Below are 19544 nucleotides of genomic sequence, written 5' to 3' on the forward strand. Positions count from 1 at the left end.
GGGAGCAGTGGTAAGGCTTATCTCCAGAGTGTATTCTCTGATGGATTTTCAGGCTCCCTAACTGGGTAAAACTCTTTCCACATTGGGAGCAGTGGTAAGCTTTCTCTCCAGAGTGTATTTTCTTGTGTGTTTTCAGGCTCCCTAATGGAGTAAAAACCTTTCCACTCTGAGAGCAGTGGCAGGGATTCTCTCCAGGGTGTATTTTCTTATGTATTTTCAGGCTCCCTAACCTGGTAAAACCCTTTCCACAGTGAGAGCAGTGGTATGGCTTCCTTCCTTTTTTGTGTATACCTTGATGCCTTTTCAAGGTCCTTAACCGGGTAAAACTCTTTCCACACTGGGAACATTGGAAAGGCTTTTCTCCTGTGTGTGTCCTCTCATGCTCTTTTAGGTTCCGTAACTTAGTAAAAAAAATTCCACAGTGGGAGCAGTGGCGTCGTCTCGCTGGTTTGGACGTCTCTGTGCCTGGCTCCTCTGAGGGACTCTTCTCGCTGTCAGAATCTGGTCTCTCTCCTGCCAAAGACAAACAGGGTATTTAGTTAAATAAAGACCTGAATAAAACCTCCACATACATTTTACTTTGACATGTTAGTCATTTATAACATCATTTTATTCAGAGTGCATCCATCAACATTTAAGCTGACATTCCCTGAAATCAACAACTAGAATTATAAATGTTATCGTTTATTACTGTTTTTTTTATATATTTTTCCAGACGGTTCAGATGCCTCTCTGTGGAATAAACGTCGTAACCCTAACCCATTCCAATGGACGGCAGTGTCCTAACCAAAACTCACTTCGATGGCGGCAGGGTCCTAACCCACTCCAATGGATGGCAGTGTCCTAACCCTAACCCACTACGATGGACGGCAGGGTCCGAACTCTCTCCAATGGACGGCAGTGTCCTAAACCTAACTCACTTGGATGGCGGCAGTGTCCTAACCCACTCCAATGGACGGCAGTGTCCTAACCCTAACTCACTTCGATGGCTGCGGGGTCCTAACTCACTCCAATGGGCAGCAGTGTCCTAACCCTAACTCACTTCGATGGCGGCAGTGTCCTAACCCACTCCGATGGATGGCAATGTCCTAACACCTAACCCACTCCAATGGACGGCAGTGTCCTAACACCTAACCCACTCCAATGGACGGCAGTGTCCTAACCCTAACTCACTCCGATGGACGGCAGTGTCCTAACCCACTCCAATGGATGGCAGTGTCCTAACCCACTCCGATGGACGGCAGTGTCCTAACCCTAACCCACTCCGATGGACGGCAGTGTCCTAACCCTAACTCACATCGATGGCGGCAGTGTCCTAACCCTAACCCACTCCAATGGACGGCAGTGTCCTAACACCTAACCCACTCCAATGGACGGCAGTGTCCTAACACCTAACCCACTCCAATGGACGGCAGTGTCCTAACCCTAACTCACTTAAATGGTGGCAGTGTCCTAACTCACTCCAATGGATGGCAGTGTCCTAACCCTAACCAACTCCAATGGATGGCAGTGTCCTAACACCTAACCCATTCCGATGGACTGCAATGTCCTAACACCTAACCCACTCCGATGGACGGCAGTGTCCTAACCCTAACTCACTTCGATGGTGGCAGTGTCCTAACCCACTCCGATGGATGGCAGTGTCCTAACCCACTCCGATGGACGGCAATGTCCTAACACCTAACCCACTCCGATGGACGGCAGTGTCCTAACACCTAACCCACTCCAATGGACGGCAGTGTCCTAACACCTAACCCACTCCGATGGACGGCAATGTCCTAACACCTAACCCACTCCGATGGTTGGCAGTGTCCTAACTCACTCCGATGGATGGCAGTATCCTAACCCACTGCGATGGACAGCAGTGTCCTAACACCTAACCCACTCCGATGGACGGCAGTGTCCTAACCCTAACTCACATCGAAGGCGGCAGTATCCTAACTAGAGGTCGACCGATTATGATTTTTCAACGCCGATGCCGATTAATCGGCCGATTTTTTAAAATGTATTTATTTATTTGTAATAATGACAATTACAACAATACTGAATGAACACTTATTTTAACTTAATATAATACATCAATTAAAACAATTTAGCCTCAAATAAATAATGCAAAAACAAAGTGTTGGAGAAGAAAGTAAAAGTGCAATATGTGCCAATATGTGTAAAAAAGCTAACGTTTAAGTTCCTTGCTCAGAACATTAGAACATATGAAAGCTGGTGGTTCCTTTTAACATGAGTCTTCAATATTCCCAGGTAAGAAGTTTTAGGTTGTATTTATTATAGGAATTATAGGACTATTTATCTCTATACCATTTGTATTTCATATACATTTGACTATTGGATGTTCTAATAGGCACTTTAGTATTGCCAGTGTAACAGTATAGCTTCCGTCCCTCTCCTCGCTCCTACCTGGGCTCGAACCAGGAACACATCGACAACAGCCACCCTCGAAGCAGCGTTACCCATGCAGAGCAAGGGGAACAACTACTCCAAGTCTCAGAGCGAGTGACGTTTGAAACGCTATTAGCGCGCACCCCGCTAACTAGCTAGCCATTTCACATCGGTTACACCAGCCTAATCTTGAGAGTTGATAGGCTTGAAGTCATAAACAGCGCGAAGAGCTGCTGGCAAAACGCACAAAAGTGCTGTTTGAATGAATGCTTACGAGCCTGCTGGTGCCTACCACCGCTCAGTCAGACTGCTCTATCAAATCATAGACTTAATTATAATAAACACACAGAAATACGAGCCTTAGGTCATTAATATGGTCGAATCCGGAAACTATCATATCGAAAACAAAACCTTTTTTTTTCAGTGAAATACGGAACCGTTCCGTATTTTATCTAACGGGTGGCATCCCTAAGTCTAAATATTCCTGTTACATTGCACAACCTTCAATGTTATGTCATAATTACGTAAAATTCTGGCAAATTAGTTCGCAACGAGCCAGGTGGCCCAAACTGTTGCATATACCCTGACTCTGCGTGCAATGAACGCGAGAGAAAAGACACAATTTCACCTGGTTAATATTGCCTGCTAACCTGGATTTCTTTTAGCTAAATATGCAGGTTTAAAAATATATACTTGTGTATTGATTTTAAGAAAGACGTTGATGTTTATGGTTAGGTACACGTTGGAGCAATGACAGTCCTTTTTCGCGAATGCGCATCGATTATATGCAACGCAGGACAGGCTAGATAAACTAGTAATATCATCAACCATGTGTAGTTAACTAGTGATTATGATTGATTGATTCATTGTTTTTTATAAGATAAGTTTAATGCTAGCTAGCAACTTACCTTGGCTTCTTACTGCATTTGCGTAACAGGCAGGCTCCTCGTGGAGTGCAATGTAAAGCAGGTGGTTAGAGCGTTGGACTAGTTAACCGTAAGGTTGCAAGATTGAATACCCAAGCTGACAAGGTATAAATCTGTCGTTCTGCCCCTGAACAAGGCAGTTAACCCACCGTTCCTAGGCCGTCATTGAAAATAAGAATGTGTTCTTAACTGACTTGCCTAGTTAAATAAAAGGTGTAAAAAAAAATATATATATATATATATATATATATATATATATATATATATATATATATATAATTTTTGTATTTATTTATTTTTAATCGACAAATCGGTGTCCAAAAATATCGATTACCGATTGTTATGAAAACTTGAAATCAACCCTAATAAATCGGCCATTCCAATTAATCGGTCGACCTCTAGTAGAAACTGCAGTCATTTTCAGTATTCTTAGCAATGATTTAGGAATCCTTGTGAGTAAGTATTAGCTAGGTTGCCACTTGTTGTTCGCCTATTGAAATTGAACTTTAGTTCTGATAAGAGAATTATCTAATAAATGTAAATGAATCAATAAACCATGATGAATTATTAGTCATACAGCAGGTTTAATGAATAATCAATGTAATGATCAATGTAGGGATCGATTAGTTTGATTAGTTCCGGAAAGTCCAGGAACCACTGGAGAGGGAAAGAAATGTGTGTATACAATTAGTATAGAGAGATAGAGAAGCAGATGGTCAAGGGAGTAAAACTTCAGAGAATTCCTAACCTTGAAGGAAAGGAACAGGCTGAGCTCTGGATAGTGATAAACAAGTGTGTGAAGTCTATGGGGGTTGCATGTCACCAACAGTTTGTGTGTAAATGCATGTGCGTAAGAAAGCAAGAACTATATAATGACTGTTTTGTTATCCTGACCTCAGAACGTTCTCATGAATAAAGCTACAGAAACCTTTTGCAGAAAGTTGAGTCCTTGCCTAATTATTTTAACCCATTGTCTTACAAACCTTGGGCATTAGTCAAGGCGAATTGATTATTGATTATTATCATCAAAGATAAAAATTCCTATAACAAGTTCATGAAAATAAATAATGTTAGCTAGTCAGCTACTTAACCCTGTTGCCCAAAGCTAACGTTATAAGCAGCCAGCTAGCTTCATCTGACTAGTGAGGCTCGACCGGACTTGGTTATGTATTGTAAAGTTAGCCACAATAAGGATTAGTCAAAATAGTGAAATTGCGGTGTTCCATCAAAGTAAAAGTGTCATTGACAGTGAAGCAAATGAATACAAATAGTAGAATTATCCCACACTTTTATTTTGAAGGCTAACCACAAAGTTCACTATACACTAATCCTTATTGTGGCTAGCTTCACATAGATGGGTCCGACCACCATTAATCAAATAAAAACTGTCTTATAAATGTAGGGTTATTTTAGATGACACCTAGCTATATAGTTAGCTAGCTACAAAGCTAGCTAGCTTTTCTTTTATAACCAGCATTGTAGGTGTGCAAGACAATTTTACTAGCATCGATGAATCGTTGTGGCATGAAATACAAGTGATCGTGTAATCAATGTCTAATAACTATGTAAAAAATGTATTTTTTACATTTAGGCACCCTTTCCAATTTTGACGGTCCATGACCTTGGCTGTCTGACTGACGGCAGAGTCGGAGCAGGTCTCTATGCTGATGATACGTCTGACTTTGAATGTGAGTTTGCATGACCTCAGCTCAACCTATTAGAAAACCGGGCCGGCCCATTTTGGTAGGGGGGCCAGCCATTACCCACTGATCTTAACAGGCCCCAGGGTGCGCCGGCCACGTCACCATTACCCACTGATCTTAACAGGCCCCAGGGTGCGCCGGCCACGTCACCATTACCCACTGATCTTAACAGGCCCCAGGGTGCGCCGGCCACGTCACCATTACCCACTGATCTTAACAGGCCCCAGGGTGCGCCGGCCACGTCACCATTTTAATTTTAATATACAAAATATATTTTTGTATGTGTCAATTTTGACCAGCCCACCCAACAAAAAAGGGTCCATCCCATCTGGCATATTCCAGAATTGCCAGATGACCAATCTGCTTCTGCATAGACACCTTGAAGCAATTTAGGATTGTTCACACAATAGGGACACCCATTGCAAACCCTTTGGTTTTCTCATGGAGCGCTTATACAAATGTATGTAAATATTCGATTTTTAAAAACAAATTAAAAAGCTCTTTCACCACGTGATTTAGAAACATACTTACAACTGTCCATTATTCCTAACATAGAGGGATGTTGCACACTCTAGATTTGTAAAAAAAATAGAAACTTTTTAAGAAAATGTTTTTAATGTTTTTAAAAAGCACTTCCAATTTCAATAGGTCCTTGGCCATGTAACCTAGACACCCCAACCCAACGTTGCATTGTTCACAGGGTCGGGACACACATTGCGCACCCTATGGTTTTCCCATAAAGTACACATTTTTCTATAAATACTTGAAACTTTCTATAGCTCTTCAACCATGTGACCTTGCAATCTTCAATGATTGAAGAGTTTGTGCCCCTGTTTTAAGACAGTAACATGACTTACTAGTATTAATCAGATCTCCCGTATCTTCCTCTTCTTGTCCCTCCTCGTCCTCTTGTCCCTCCTTCTCCTCTTGTCCCTCCTCTTTCAACGTGACAGTAATCTCTCCCTCTTCTTTCACAGTAACATCCTCCACTTTCACTGCAACTTCTTCCTCTTCTTTCACTGTAACAGCCTCAGCCTCTACTTCCTGTTTTGCTGTGACATCCTCCTCTTCCTTCTCCTCTTTCACGACAGCTTCTTTCTCTGTCCAGCAGACCTCTTCTTTAGTAGGGGGGGAGTAGCATAGTGAGCTCATGGTCGGGGATGTTAACTAGCTGGATAGCATTAGCAACTAACCTAAGGTTAGTTGCTAATAACTTAGCTAGCCACCTACCCGACAAACAACGTAATATTACATTAAATGGGCAACAAATAGATACGACAGAAGTATGTTTAAAACACACTGAATAATATATACCAAAACAGACTACAGAGATGTAATGTTTTTGCCTATGTCGGCTATGAAGGTAGCTGACTACTTGTTATTGTTGAAGAAGCGTCCTCCTGTCCACTAGATTATACGTCACACTCTGGCAGCATCACCCGAAAGACGCACATCGCCATCTGCTGACTGGAGGGGGTAACGCCGTTGAGGAAAATATTTTCAGACAAAACGTTTATTTTTTATTTAATTGAAGTGTGATATTATATGGAAACGTACAAAAACAAACATGTGATGATTGACTAGTGCAGATTTTTAAAGAGTGAGAATTGAAATACTATTGGTAGAGCATGGCTCAGTTGGTAGAGCATTTTCTTTCGTACTGGTCCCCCGTGGGAATCGAACAGTAATGCCAAGGTTGTGGGTTCGATTCCCACGGAGGACCAGTACGAATGAAAATGTATGTACTCACTACTGTAAGTCTCTCTAGATAAAAGCGTCTGCTAATAGACAAAAAAAGATGTGTGTGTGTGTGTGTATATATATATATATATATATAAACAAGCATTTAAGACAATTTCATATTCATTCACTTAAACAGATGAACAGCTAGATCTATACTCCTCCTACATAGTGGAACAATTTATACATGTATATAATGACCCTCCACTAGTGGCTAACACTATTAAACAATATGTTTATATAACATTGTATATAGTCTTATTTTTTTTCTACTGCATCATTGATTGTATGTTATTTTACTCCATGTGTAACTCTGTGTTGTTGTATGTTGTCGAACTGCTTTGCTTTATCTTGGCCAGGTCGCAATTGTAAATGAGAACTTGTTCTCAACTTGCCTACCTGGTTAAATAAAGGTGAAATAAAATAAATAAATAAAAAATACTTTTTGTATTCCGGAAAATATGTTGCATTAATCAAATCCTTTTAACAATCAGCACCTGTGTTTTCTCTGACATGGTGGAATAATACTGATGGGAACATGCACGAGGTAGTGAATGTTTTTCATGACAACATCTTATCAATGTTGTCAGAACACATGGAAATCAAATTTTCGGATGCCGCGTTAACGTGCCAGACATGTTCAACCAGTTAGCAAGTCAGACATTTCCAAATTTTCGAGTTCCGACTAGCATTTGAACGCTTTTTAGCCTTTTTTTTTAGGGGCTATAAATCTGAAGCAACCATTTAAACTTAGTCTCGCCATCAAATATGGTAATTAGAGGAAGTCCAGTGGCATGAAGTAGGAGAAGATGGAGCTAATTTTCTCTCCGATTAAACATTCAATCTCAATATAGTTTTCTCTTCCCAAAAATAGAATATATTACCAACAGAGTGCACTAAGTTTTGTAGAGTTCATCCTTTATAAAATGTTTCTATGAATGTAGTTGTTTCGGAACGCAAGGGCGAATTGAGATATTGCACACGTCACAGAGTAGACGTTCCATAACGGAAAAATGCTAAAACTCGCCAATATTATGTTGCCAACATGTGTTCGGCTCTGCCGCAACTGCTTATTTGTTTTGCCCACTGTGATTCATTTTTCTCCTATTGGAAACGACGGCAATGATAAATATTGGATTAGTTATCAGCGGGCGCGTTAAAGCAGATCACTTTTGTCAAGAAGTTGACCAACGTTGGTCACCGTCTTCAAAAGTTTGTTGCATTATGGGTATAACAACAACAAAAAATTCGAACATAAATAAATGAAATAGCCTACTTGCGACAATATAACTAATGTTTTTATTGTATTTATCTGGATGTAATGTTATGCCCCATGTTAAAGCCTACAGTGTTTCTTGTCTGTAACATTGTTGTCACCAAACAAATTCTACCATTGTTGATTGTCTGTTAATTTTAAGTGTGACTGAAATGTAATACAGTACATATTGTAGGCTACACATGGGTTATTGCCAATTTTAAAGTCATGAGGTTTATTCAGTGAAATTGTATTCTACAGCTCAATGTTAAATGAAATGTAATTTTAGTCAGTAATTTCACTTGAATGCATTAAATGGCATGAAGATATAAAACATGAAGGGCCAGTTTCCAGGACACAGATTAAGCCTAGTCCAGACTAAAAAACCTGTTCTATATAGAATTTCCATTAAGTTTGTTCAGGTCCAGGACAAGGCTTAATCAGTGTCCAGTAAAAAACGCATTTGACTGCTTGTCATATTGTTAACCCAGTAACTAATGTGAACTGATGTACATGTAGTGTAATCCTGTTCTGTACACCGGGTCATAGTGTTTACCCAGTAACTAATGTGAACTGATGTACATGTAGTGTAATCCTGTTCTGTACACTGGGTCATATTGTTAACCCAGTAACTAATGTGAACTGATGTACATGTAGTGTAATCCTGTTCTGTACACTGGGTCATATTGTTTACCCAGTAACTAATGTGAACTGATGTACATGTAGTCTAATCCTGTTCTATACACTGGGTCATATTGTTAACCCAGTAACTAATGTGAACTGATGTACATGTAGTGTAATCCTGTTCTATACACTGGGTCATATTGTTTACCCAGTAACTAATGTGAACTGATGTACATGTAGTCTAATCCTGTTCTGTACACTGGGTCATATTGTTAACCCAGTAACTAATGTGAACTGATGTACATGTAGTGTAATCCTGTTCTGTACACTGGGTCATATTGTTTACCCAGTAACTAATGTGAACTGATGTACATGTAGTCTAATCCTGTTCTGTACACTGGGTCATATTGTTTACCCAGTAACTAATGTGAACTGATGTACATGTAGTGTAATCCTGTTCAATTAAAGAAATACACTGCTATCATATCCATCAATTAAAGAAATACACTCCTATGATATCCATCAATTAAAGAAACACACTGCTATGATATCCATCAATTAAAGAAACACACTGCTATGATATCCATCAATTAAAGAAACACACTGCTACGATACCTCTTCAACCTGAAAGGGGTGGGGCTAGCCCTTTAAATGCCCCCATCTGCAGTCATCAATCCTCTCTCAACCAAACCAGCATGGAACCCTAGAGACGTGTTATTGACTGTGAGTATGGACCAGCATGAAACCCTAGAGATGTGTTATTGACTGTGAGTATGACATGAATGTGGTGTGTGGTGGCCAAGGTATCTCTTTAGTATTGTTATAGTAGATGTATATTGTTTGTAGTTACCTCTGGTTAAGAGTGCTAAGTGATATTCAAAGCCTGTTTATTGCTAGAAACATTACCAAGTGTATTGTATATAGTTTTAGAACTTTGTTGAAGTGTATTTCATTTAGTGCCCATGTGGATATTCCTTGTTTGACCCTGTTTCGGTTTCCATTCAATATCCTAGTGAAACCATCCTTACATCTACAATCATCTATCCACCCTAGTGAAACCATCCTTATCTCTACAATCCTCTATCCACCCTAGTGAAACCATCCTTAAATATACAATAATTTATCCATCCTTACATCTACAGTACAATCCTCTATTCACCCATAGAAGACCAAAGAGCAAAACCTGTTTTAATAGAAGGTCAAAAGGCTACCCAGAGATACCCATTGTGTTACCTCCTACCATTCTACCCAGACATACCCAGACTTTGAGCTATTTTTTAATGTCTCAAGATGATTTTTTTTTAAGTAGGCCTATTTTTATAGGAAGATTTCATATAAACTATTTGATTTCAGGTGGCATAAAGAAAAACCCAAATGATCAGTCAAAAACAGAACACAGCCTCTATCACCTTGTGTGATTTCATCTTCTCTAACTGGTTAAAACTTGTTCCACAGTGGGACCAGTGGTAGTGCTTCTCTTCTCTGTGACCCCTCATGTAAACCTGGTAAAAGTATTTTCATATTAGGAGCAGTGGAAAGGCTATTCTCCAGAGTGTATTCTTTTATGTATTTTCAGGTTAACTAACATGGTAAAACACTCTCCACTGTAGGGACATAAGGCTTTGTTCTCAACTATCTTCATACCATCTATTTGAGAGAACCCTTCACCACACTAAGAACATTGGATAAGCTTTTCCCCTGTGTGTATTCTCTTATGCTCTTTTATGTACCGTGACTAAATATAACTCTTTCCACACTGGGAACTTTGGAAAGGCTTTTCTCCTGTGTGTGTGTTGTCTCATGAGTTTTTAGGTCCCCTGATCGTGAAAATTTCTTTCCACAGTGGGAACAGTGATAAGGCTTTTCTCCTGTGTGTGTCCACTCGTGCTTTTTTAGATGCCCTAACTGAGTAAAACTCTTTCCACAATGGGAACATTGGAATGGCTTTTCTCCAGTGTGTATTCTCTCATGCCTTTTCAAGTTAGCTACCACGGTAAAACTCTTTCCACACTGGGAACATTGGAAAGGCTTTTCTCCTGTGTGTGTTCTCTCATGAGCTTTGAGGTCCACTGATCGTGAAAATCTATTTTCACATTGGAAGCAGTGGTAAGGCTTTTCTCCTGTGTGTGTCCACTCATGCTGTTTTAGGTTCCCTAACTGAGTAAAACTCTTTCCACAGTGGGAACAGTGATAAGGCTTTTCTCCAGAGTGTATTTTCTCATGCCTTTTCAGGTTAACTAACACGGTAAAATTCTTTCCACACTGAGAACATTGGAAAGGCTTTTCTCCTGTGTGTGTCCTCTCATGCCGTTTTAGGTACCCTAACCAGCTAAAACTCTTTCCACAGTGGGAGCAGTGATGTTGTCTTGCTGGTTTGGGCGTCTCCAAGTCTGGTTCCCCTGAAGGACTCTTCCCGCGGTCAGAGTGAGAGTCTGGTCTTTCTCCTGCCAAAAACAGACAGAGTATCTAGTTAAACAGAGACCTGAATGAAACCTCCACATGATAAAACGGTCTTCCTATGAGGTTTAATCCAGACTAGATCCCTCAATAAAAGAAAGCTTGTTGTGACAAAGTGGATGTAGGGTAAATCCAATACATTTTTGAAAGCATCCCTTTTGATATATTTTTTTTTTTAAATGACATTTCCATACATGTTTGCCAATGGAAGTAGTGCTCAGAAAGTGACTTTTTGGACTTCAATGCCAAAACATACAGGAGATAAAGGTGCTCAAAGTTGACCCATTTTGCATACCCCACCATACCATGAGACATTCATGTCTTCATCACTGGAAAAGATAAACAGTTTGAGTTTGATATAATTTAAAACCTTCCATACAGTGTTGTCAAACTATTTGATTATTTCTTGATTTGTTTTATAAAAATGATGTACTAGGTTGCTTTGCTGCCTCTGGTACTGGGGGCCTTGAACATGTGCAAGACATCATGAAATCTGCAGATTATCAGAGTGGCCAAAAACTGGGTCTCCACTGAAGGTTGTGGCTCTTCCAGCAGGCCAACGACCCCAAACACACATGAAACTGCACCCAGGAATGGTTAAGAAGAGACGCGGGACTGTTCTGGAGTCACCAGGCGTCCAGATCAGAAACATTAAAAGCCTATGGTGAGAGCTGAAAACAGCAGTTGGTGGAGGACACAAATGTTACATCTAATATATATATTTTTTTATAACTGAGCAAATTTAAGGTGTGTGAGTGCAAACTTGAATGTTGTGAAAATTCTGTGCAATTTCCGGCGCACGTTGACTGAAGGCTGTACCCGCTTTAAGTTACAGTTAACAGTGGTCAAGTACGCTACTGTGGCTATTTGATCATAATGTAGGCCTACCAGAGTGGCCTACCATGGAAAAAATGCATCCCATAACATTTTAACATGGAAATAGCTGTTCTATTGTTCAGGCTACAGTAGCAGCCAAAGTGTGGTGTTCAATGTAGGTCTACATTCCATGAGACTTTTGGAGAAAAAAAACATCAGGGCTTTACATTAACCTGTTTATCCACTTGTCCTTCAGACAAGGAGGTGAATGAAAATGTTGTGTTGTTTGATGCAAGAAACCAATTTACAAAATAAAATGCATAATTATTCCCATATCTTTATTACAGAGAATCAGACACATTATGCTACCCTCTGCCTATTGGCTACTTAGCTACTCACTGCCCCTAAGACAAAAAAAGCTCTTTACCTGACTCTCTTTTCAAAGATGGCTAGAAATGTACACATTTTGTGCTCTTGAAGGAAACAATCCCTCCCCTATTGCTGACTACAAATGATCTATAACTGGGCTAATAACTCACTAATTAGCAAACGATATGAACAAATGCACAAATGTGCCCACGTGGCTACATGCAGCTCTCGCTTTGATCTCAAAACAAGCGCATCTACTCACGACTGCTCATGCTGTAAACACAGTCCAGTTCAAAATGAACAGCGCAGATCCATATATGGCAATTGTTTATTTGCATATAGGCCTACTGCAGCTCTGACTGGTTATGACGCACCGGTCTGTGTAGAGTATGGGCCTGAGTCGTGCCTGTCAATACAATAGCGTTCTGCCTACAACAAAATCTCTCGCGTAGTTAGTTTTGCATACTAATTATTGCATAATTAGTTTTGTTTCGTTACATTGCATTGAAAGTTGTTCATATACACCCCCAGGAAGAATATGACACTTTTTGTTTTACAATTTCTGACAAGCGAGCACTTAGATATGGTCATTTTCACGTTTTTTATAAATTCTTAGACTGTTTGGGAATTACCTATACTGAGGCATTTGTGAACATTCTATAGCAAAACAGAGTGGGAAAGTGGTCGTGTGTTTGGAGAATGAATAGACTCTGTAGTAAATACAATCTTATAAAAACATCTGTCTCGTCCAGGACCAGAGTCTACACGGTGCGCTATAGCCAATCAGAGCTACAGTAGCTCTTTATACAAACGAGCCATTTGCCACACGGGCCCTGACATCATTCACTTTGAACTGGACTGTGTGTTTACAGGCAGGACCCAGAGTCTACACGGTGCGCTATAGCCAATCAGAGCTACAGTAGCTCTTTATACAAACGAGCCATTTGCTACACGGGCCCTGACATCATTCACTTTGAACTGGACTGTGTGTTTACAGGCAGGACCCAGAGTCTACACGGTGCGCTATAGCCAATCAGAGCTACAGTAGATCTGTGTGTTTACAACTGTAGATCATTAGAACACATTTGGCAAAAAGCCACAAAATGCACCTGGATGGATTTCTGTAACTATAGAAACACCACGGGAGTCCTCTTTACATTTGGGAACTTTACAGTCCTTTTGATCAAACAGCCATGAAAAGGTAGGCTATATTTCCCTATATGCACAACAACAAGAACAACAACTAATGCTAGCCAGACCAAGGATGAGCTAAAATCTAACAAAGGAACATTAGATAAAACCCTCTCAAATGTCAAAATTGCACTGATAAACGATGGGTATGCAATAGTAACCAGCCTGTTTGTCCTTCTGCAGCTTCTCTGCCAATGTATGCTTGTCCCAACCAAGCACCCAAGCTAACTGGCTAAAGTTGGCTAGCTAGCTTGCCATATTCAACGGGTGTTGGCGTGTTCGTAAAATCATCAGTTATTCTGCGCTCTGGCACACTCAGACGAGAGTGCTCTGAAATCGGAGTAGCTAGCCAGGGTGAATGTCTGAAGAGATATGCTAACTGGATAACAGTCGTTCAAGTTCAGCATAGCTAGCTAGCATAGTGTTGGGTTATATTTCATTAAACTAGATGTGTTGCATAGCATATGAATACATTAATGTTAAACATAACAGGTTTGTATTGCATTAACATAGAATAGATGTGACTAACTGGAGGGTTGCTGGGCAGCTAGGGTGTAGGCTGAGTAGACTCGTGACACACACAATGCCTGGTTGTGAAGCCGCTCAAGGACATGTGTTCGTGAGGAACTGATATAGGGGAGAATAACTGTAGCATAATAAAAATACTGTCCTTGGGGTTACTGACTTTTGGGTGAAAAACACGAAGATAAGCTGGAAGACAACTACGCCTGGCAACAGTGATGTGCCAAGGGCTGGGACCAGCCTGTGCGCCTGCGATAGGCTGAGCAAGTCTAAACCACGCTCAGCCTCTACTCTGACAGGCCCGCTCTGAGCAGGAACTATCTGTCAGAGCATTAAAAAATAACTTTGTGTTTGAACAGTTAGTTCTCTGTTTGCCCTGCGAGGTGTTACAGTGAACCCGTATATACGAAAATTGCATTTACCATTTATTCTGCTTGACTAATTCTATTAATAAACAGCTGAAAATATATTTAGTAGCCTAGTGTTAAATTCTGTTCTGATACCAGATTCGATTGACGCAACCTAACAATAGCAATTCGCATTTCTTGCTAGCTAACCAAATGACACCGATATCTCTAGCTGTGTAGCCACCAAAAAAACGATGAGGGGAAAAGTCAGTCACTCACCCACTCCTCCAATGACATGACATCCTCCCAGCACCTAGCTAGCTAAGGTTAGGCTCCATGTTTTTAGCATGCTAAATAAAGAGCTACATACATAGATACGCTAGCCTATTAGCCACTGACTTGTGATCATTTGCCTTGCTAATCTGATTGTATTGACATTCCCAGCCTTCATTACATTCATCTGTTTTTGTCCAAAATATTGAGTCATTGAAACTGAAACAGTGCATCCCGAATGGAGGCAGCAAACAATGTACCAGGCCAGCTGTAATTTACAACCTGATAGCAATATGTTTTGGACTACCAAGAAATGTATTGGTGAATTATATTAATCATGCATTGAACTGCATCCATCTATTCTACCAACAATGCCTTAGTGTACATCATGGAACGTTGAATCAAGTAGAACCTATTTTAAAAACCTCATATAGAGTTGGTTTTGTAGCATAAACTGGGAATTTGACTGATATTATGATTGACTGTTTCCTTCATATCTGCAAAATAGTTAAAAACACTACCAGTTCCATTTCAAAGTGGCAGAAAAAAAATATCCACAACTAAATATAAGTGTTGATATTAGTTGGCAGGGGCCTTTACTTCAACATTGTGTTTTGATGTATTTCTGATACCTTCTAAAGGGGTCTCAGAGGTTCTCTAAGGTTCCCCTTTTCATCTGTTTGACAATAAATCAAAGCCTTTACTTATTCCTAATTTATAGGGATGGAAAATGGTTCAAATGTACATATGCCTTAATTTAAAAAAATATATATATACAATCTCTTAGCTTTCATTTGATACCCAATTTCACATGAACTTCTCGTTGGTGCTCATTGGTCCTTTTACATGGAAATGACCATATCGGTTTTACCATTTAGAAATGAAATCTAGTCTCCCCATTTAAAAGGTGTCAAAAGTACTTGGACAAATTGACTTAGGCCTGTATGTGTATTAAAGTAGTCAAACGTGTAGAATTTGGTCCCATATTCATAGCACGCAATGACCTCATCAAGTTTGTGACTCAAACTTCTCGGATGCAATTTGCAATTTGTTTTGGTTGTGTTTTAGATTGTGTTGTGCCTAATATAAATGAATGTTAAATAATGTATTATGTCATTTTGGAGTCACTTTTATTGTAAACAAGAATAGTACATGTTTCTGAACACTTCTATATTCATGTTGATGCTGCTATGGTTACAGATAATCATGAATGAATCATGAATAATGATTAGTGAGAAAGTTAGAGGCATGAATATCATTACCACAAAAAAATTCTAACCTACCCTGTTATTGGTAATGGTGAGAGGTTAGCATGTCTCAGGGGGTCTGAGGTTTATGCCTCTGTAATGGTGAGAGGTTAGCATGTCTCAGGGGGTCTGAGGTTTATGCCTCTGTAATGGTGAGAGGTTAGCATGTCTCAGGGGGTCTGAGGTTTATGCCTCTGTAATGGTGAGAGGTTAGCATGTCTCAGGGGGTCTGAGGTTTATGCCTCTGTAATGGTGAAAGGTTAGCATGTCTCAGGGGGTCTGAGGTTTATGCCTCTGTAATGGTGAGAGGTTAGCATGTCTTAGGGGGTCTGAGGTTTATGCCTCTGTAATGGTGAGAGGTTAGCATGTCTCAGGGGGTCTGAGGTTTATGCCTCTGTAATGGTGAAAGGTTAGCATGTCTCAGGGGGTCTGAGGTTTATGCCTCTGTAATGGTGAGAGGTTAGCATGTCTTAGGGGGTCTGAGGTTTATGCCTCTGTAATGGTGAGAGGTTAGCATGTCTTAGGGGGTCTGAGGTTTATGCCTCTGTAATGGTGAGAGGTTAGCATGTCTTAGGGGGTCTGAGGTTTATGCCTCTGTAATGGTGAAAGGTTAGCATGTCTCAGGGGGTCTGAGGTTTATGCCTCTGTAATGGTGAGAGGTTAGCATGTCTCAGGGGGTCTGAGGTTTATGCCTCTGTAATGGTGAAAGGTTAGCATGTCTTAGGGGGTCTGAGGTTTATGCCTCTGTAATGGTGAAAGGTTAGCATGTCTTAGGGGGTCTGAGGTTTATGCCTCTGTAATGGTGAGAGGTTAGCATGTCTCAGGGGGTCTGAGGTTTATGCCTCTGTAATGGTGAGAGGTTAGCATGTCTTAGGGGGTCTGAGGTTTATGCCTCTGTAATGGTGAGAGGTTAGCATGTCTTAGGGGGTCTGAGGTTTATGTCTCTAACTTTCTTAGTCATCAATATTCACAATTCATTTATGATAATCCGTAATCCTGGTAGCATGTAGAAACATATTATATTCTTGTTTACCCTCCAACAAAAGGTTGGAGGGTATTCTGTACTGTCGCCTCATGAAACATTTGAGCTCAAATCCAAAACGGTGGAGTATAGAGGCTAAATTAAAAGTTTTAGCGTCACCTTGCAGTAGTGAAAAGTATGTAAGTAAAAATACTTTAAAGTACTACTTAAGTCATTTTTTGGGGTTATCTGTACTTTACTATTTATAATTTTTTTACAACTTTTACTCCACTACATTCCTAAAGAAAATAATGTACTTTTTACTCCTGACACCCAAAAGTACTTGTTACATTTCGAATGCTTAACAGGACAGGAAACTGATTCAATTCACGCACTTATCATACTGCCTCTGATCTGGCAGACTAACTAAAACACAAATGATTTGTTTGTAAATTATGTCTGAGTGTTGGAGTGTGCCCCTGGTTATCAAAAAATGTATTAATTAAATTGACAATTGTGCCGTCTGGTTTGCTTAATATAAGGAATGTGAAATTATTTAAACTTTTACTTTTTATACTTCAGTATATTTTAGCAATGACATTTACTTTTGATAGTTAAAATATTTGGTTTTAAATATACCTAAGACTTACTCAAGTAGTGTTTTACTGGGTGACTTTCACTTGAGTAATTTTCTAATAAGGTATCTTTACTTTTACTCAAGTATGACAATTGGGTACTTTTTCCCACCACTGTCACTGATGGATGAGTTTGGAGAAAGGTAACCATTCTCAAATTCATAGACAGAGCTATGGATGCAAGGACTGACCATGCCTGAGATCAAAATGACAATTTCAACCACGTTTTGAGGCTATACAGTGTTTGTTTACAATTACATTGTTTACACACAATGGAGTACACCAGGTTTGGGTTCTGGTGAGGTAGGACAGTTGAACTAAGCTCATTGGGTATTTCTAAGTTATATTCTCTAAGAATCAATGGCTAGGCCTCTGTATCATTCATTTAAAAGTCCAAACATGTAGGTACCAATCGCAGATTTCCCATTTAACAATTCCTACGGTACTGAACAACATATTTAATTGTAAAACTATGGTGGAATGCCCCTTTGGCTTTAAAACCATACATTAATTCAACAACTGAGTTGTGTGTCCGTGTTTAAGACAATACTCACTAGTGTCAATCAGATCTCCAGTCTCCACTTCCTCTCCTTCAACCTCCTCCTTTTTCACTCCCAAAACATTTTCCTCCTCTTTTATTGAGATAGCCTCCTTTTCCTCTTTCACTCCAAAAGGTTCTTTCTCTTCTTTCACTGTAACATCCTCCTCTTCTTTCAACGTGAAAGCCTCCTCGTCCTCCTGTTTTTTTCTGAAAGCTTCTTCCTCTTCTTCCACTGTAATATTCTCCTCTTCCTCTTTTACGACAATGTTCAGACCCAGAGCTTCTTTCTCCGTCCAGCAGATCTCCTCTTCTTTAACAGGGGAGAAGTATCTTTGTGAGTTAATGGTTGAGTGTCTTTGTGAGTTCATGGTTGGGCTACCTAAAATTAGCATTAGCCTAGTGCTAGGCTCAGTATAATCAACCTTAACACATGTGTAAACTTAACAAGCAAATTACACCGAGATCAATAGACACAAAAATGGTCTAAAGAGCTTCAATGTTTTGGTTTTACGTTGGCTAGCTACCGAGTGGCGGCTGAATGAATCAGTAGCCGTGTTGTTGTTGAAGAAGCGTCCCGTGTCACGTGGTCCACTAGATTCTTCTTCTTCGATGAGGTTTAACGGCAGTTGGCGTGCAATGTTGCATTACCGCCACCTACTAGACTGGAGTAGAACTCAATTATACTTGCGTTCCATCCCTGCAGTACAGTTGATAACCATTGCTATACATTTGAAGATGGCATCGGAGGAGATGGCTGCTGTTTTATTGTCTCTTAACCAACCGTTCTATTTTGTTTGTTTTTTCACGTTGTTCGTAACTTGTTTTGTACATAATGTTGCTGCTTCCGTCTCTTATGACCGAAAAGAGCTTCTGGACATCAGAACGGCGATTACTCACCTCAAATTGGACGAATCATTTTACTTTAATGAGTCGGATGGGAAGGATATACTCCAAACACCCAAACAGACCCTCATCACAGTCATTCGTTTGAGAAGGAAACTGAGATTTCGCGGAAAGAGATCAGGGTGCCTTGTGAGGATCAGGCCACGAGTGGCTAACCTGCCTTTGCCCTCCGTAATGCTAGTTAACGTTCAATCGCTGGAAAATAAATGGAACAAACGGAAAACACTTATATCCTTCCAACGGGACATTAAAAACTGTAATATCCTATGTTTCACCGACTCGTGGCTGAACGACGACATCAATAACATACAGCTGGCGGGTTATACACTCTATCGGCAGGATAGAACAGCAGCCTCTGGTAAGACACAGGGCGGGGGCCTGTGTACAGTCATGGCCAAAAGTTTTGAGAATGACACAAATATACATTTTCACAAAGTCTGCTGCCTCAGTTTGTATGATGGCAATTTGCATATTCTCCAGAATGTTATGAAGAGTGATCAGATTAATTGCAATTAATTGCAAAGTCCCTCTTTGCCATGCAAATGAACGGAATCCCCCAAAAACATTTCCACTGCATTTCAGCCCTGCCACAAAAAGACCAGCTGACATCATGTCAGAGATTCTCTCTAACCCACAGGTG

The 19544-nt window shown here is 40.2% G+C and overlaps 1 protein-coding gene across 1 annotated transcript; it reads right to left on the bottom strand.

Moving 5' to 3' along the window:
• Window positions 1-9813: 9813 nt before the first annotated feature.
• LOC115178494 (gastrula zinc finger protein XlCGF17.1-like) lies at window positions 9814-18519 on the bottom strand. The gene is made up of 2 exons (XM_029739706.1): window positions 18015-18519; window positions 9814-11086 (listed from the first exon to the last, which is right to left on the bottom strand). The coding sequence occupies exons 1-2, from the start codon at window positions 18391-18393 to the stop codon at window positions 10365-10367; spliced, it is 1101 nt and encodes a 366-aa protein (XP_029595566.1). The 5' UTR covers window positions 18394-18519; the 3' UTR covers window positions 9814-10364.
• Between the last annotated feature and the right edge of the window lie 1025 nt (window positions 18520-19544).

The sequence above is a fragment of the Salmo trutta genome, chromosome 38 (genome assembly GCF_901001165.1).
Source record: "Salmo trutta chromosome 38, fSalTru1.1, whole genome shotgun sequence".
Taxonomy (NCBI): domain Eukaryota; kingdom Metazoa; phylum Chordata; class Actinopteri; order Salmoniformes; family Salmonidae; genus Salmo; species Salmo trutta.

Excerpts from the sequence above, each read along its gene's own strand:
- LOC115178494 (XM_029739706.1), bottom strand. The coding sequence starts at position 18,393 with ATGCTAATTTTAGGTAGCCCAACCATGAACTCACAAAGACACTCAACC. Across the intron at positions 11,087-18,014 it reads TGGAGATCTGATTGACACTA|GAGAAAGACCAGACTCTCAC; the intron begins GTGAGTATTGTC and ends TGTTTTTGGCAG.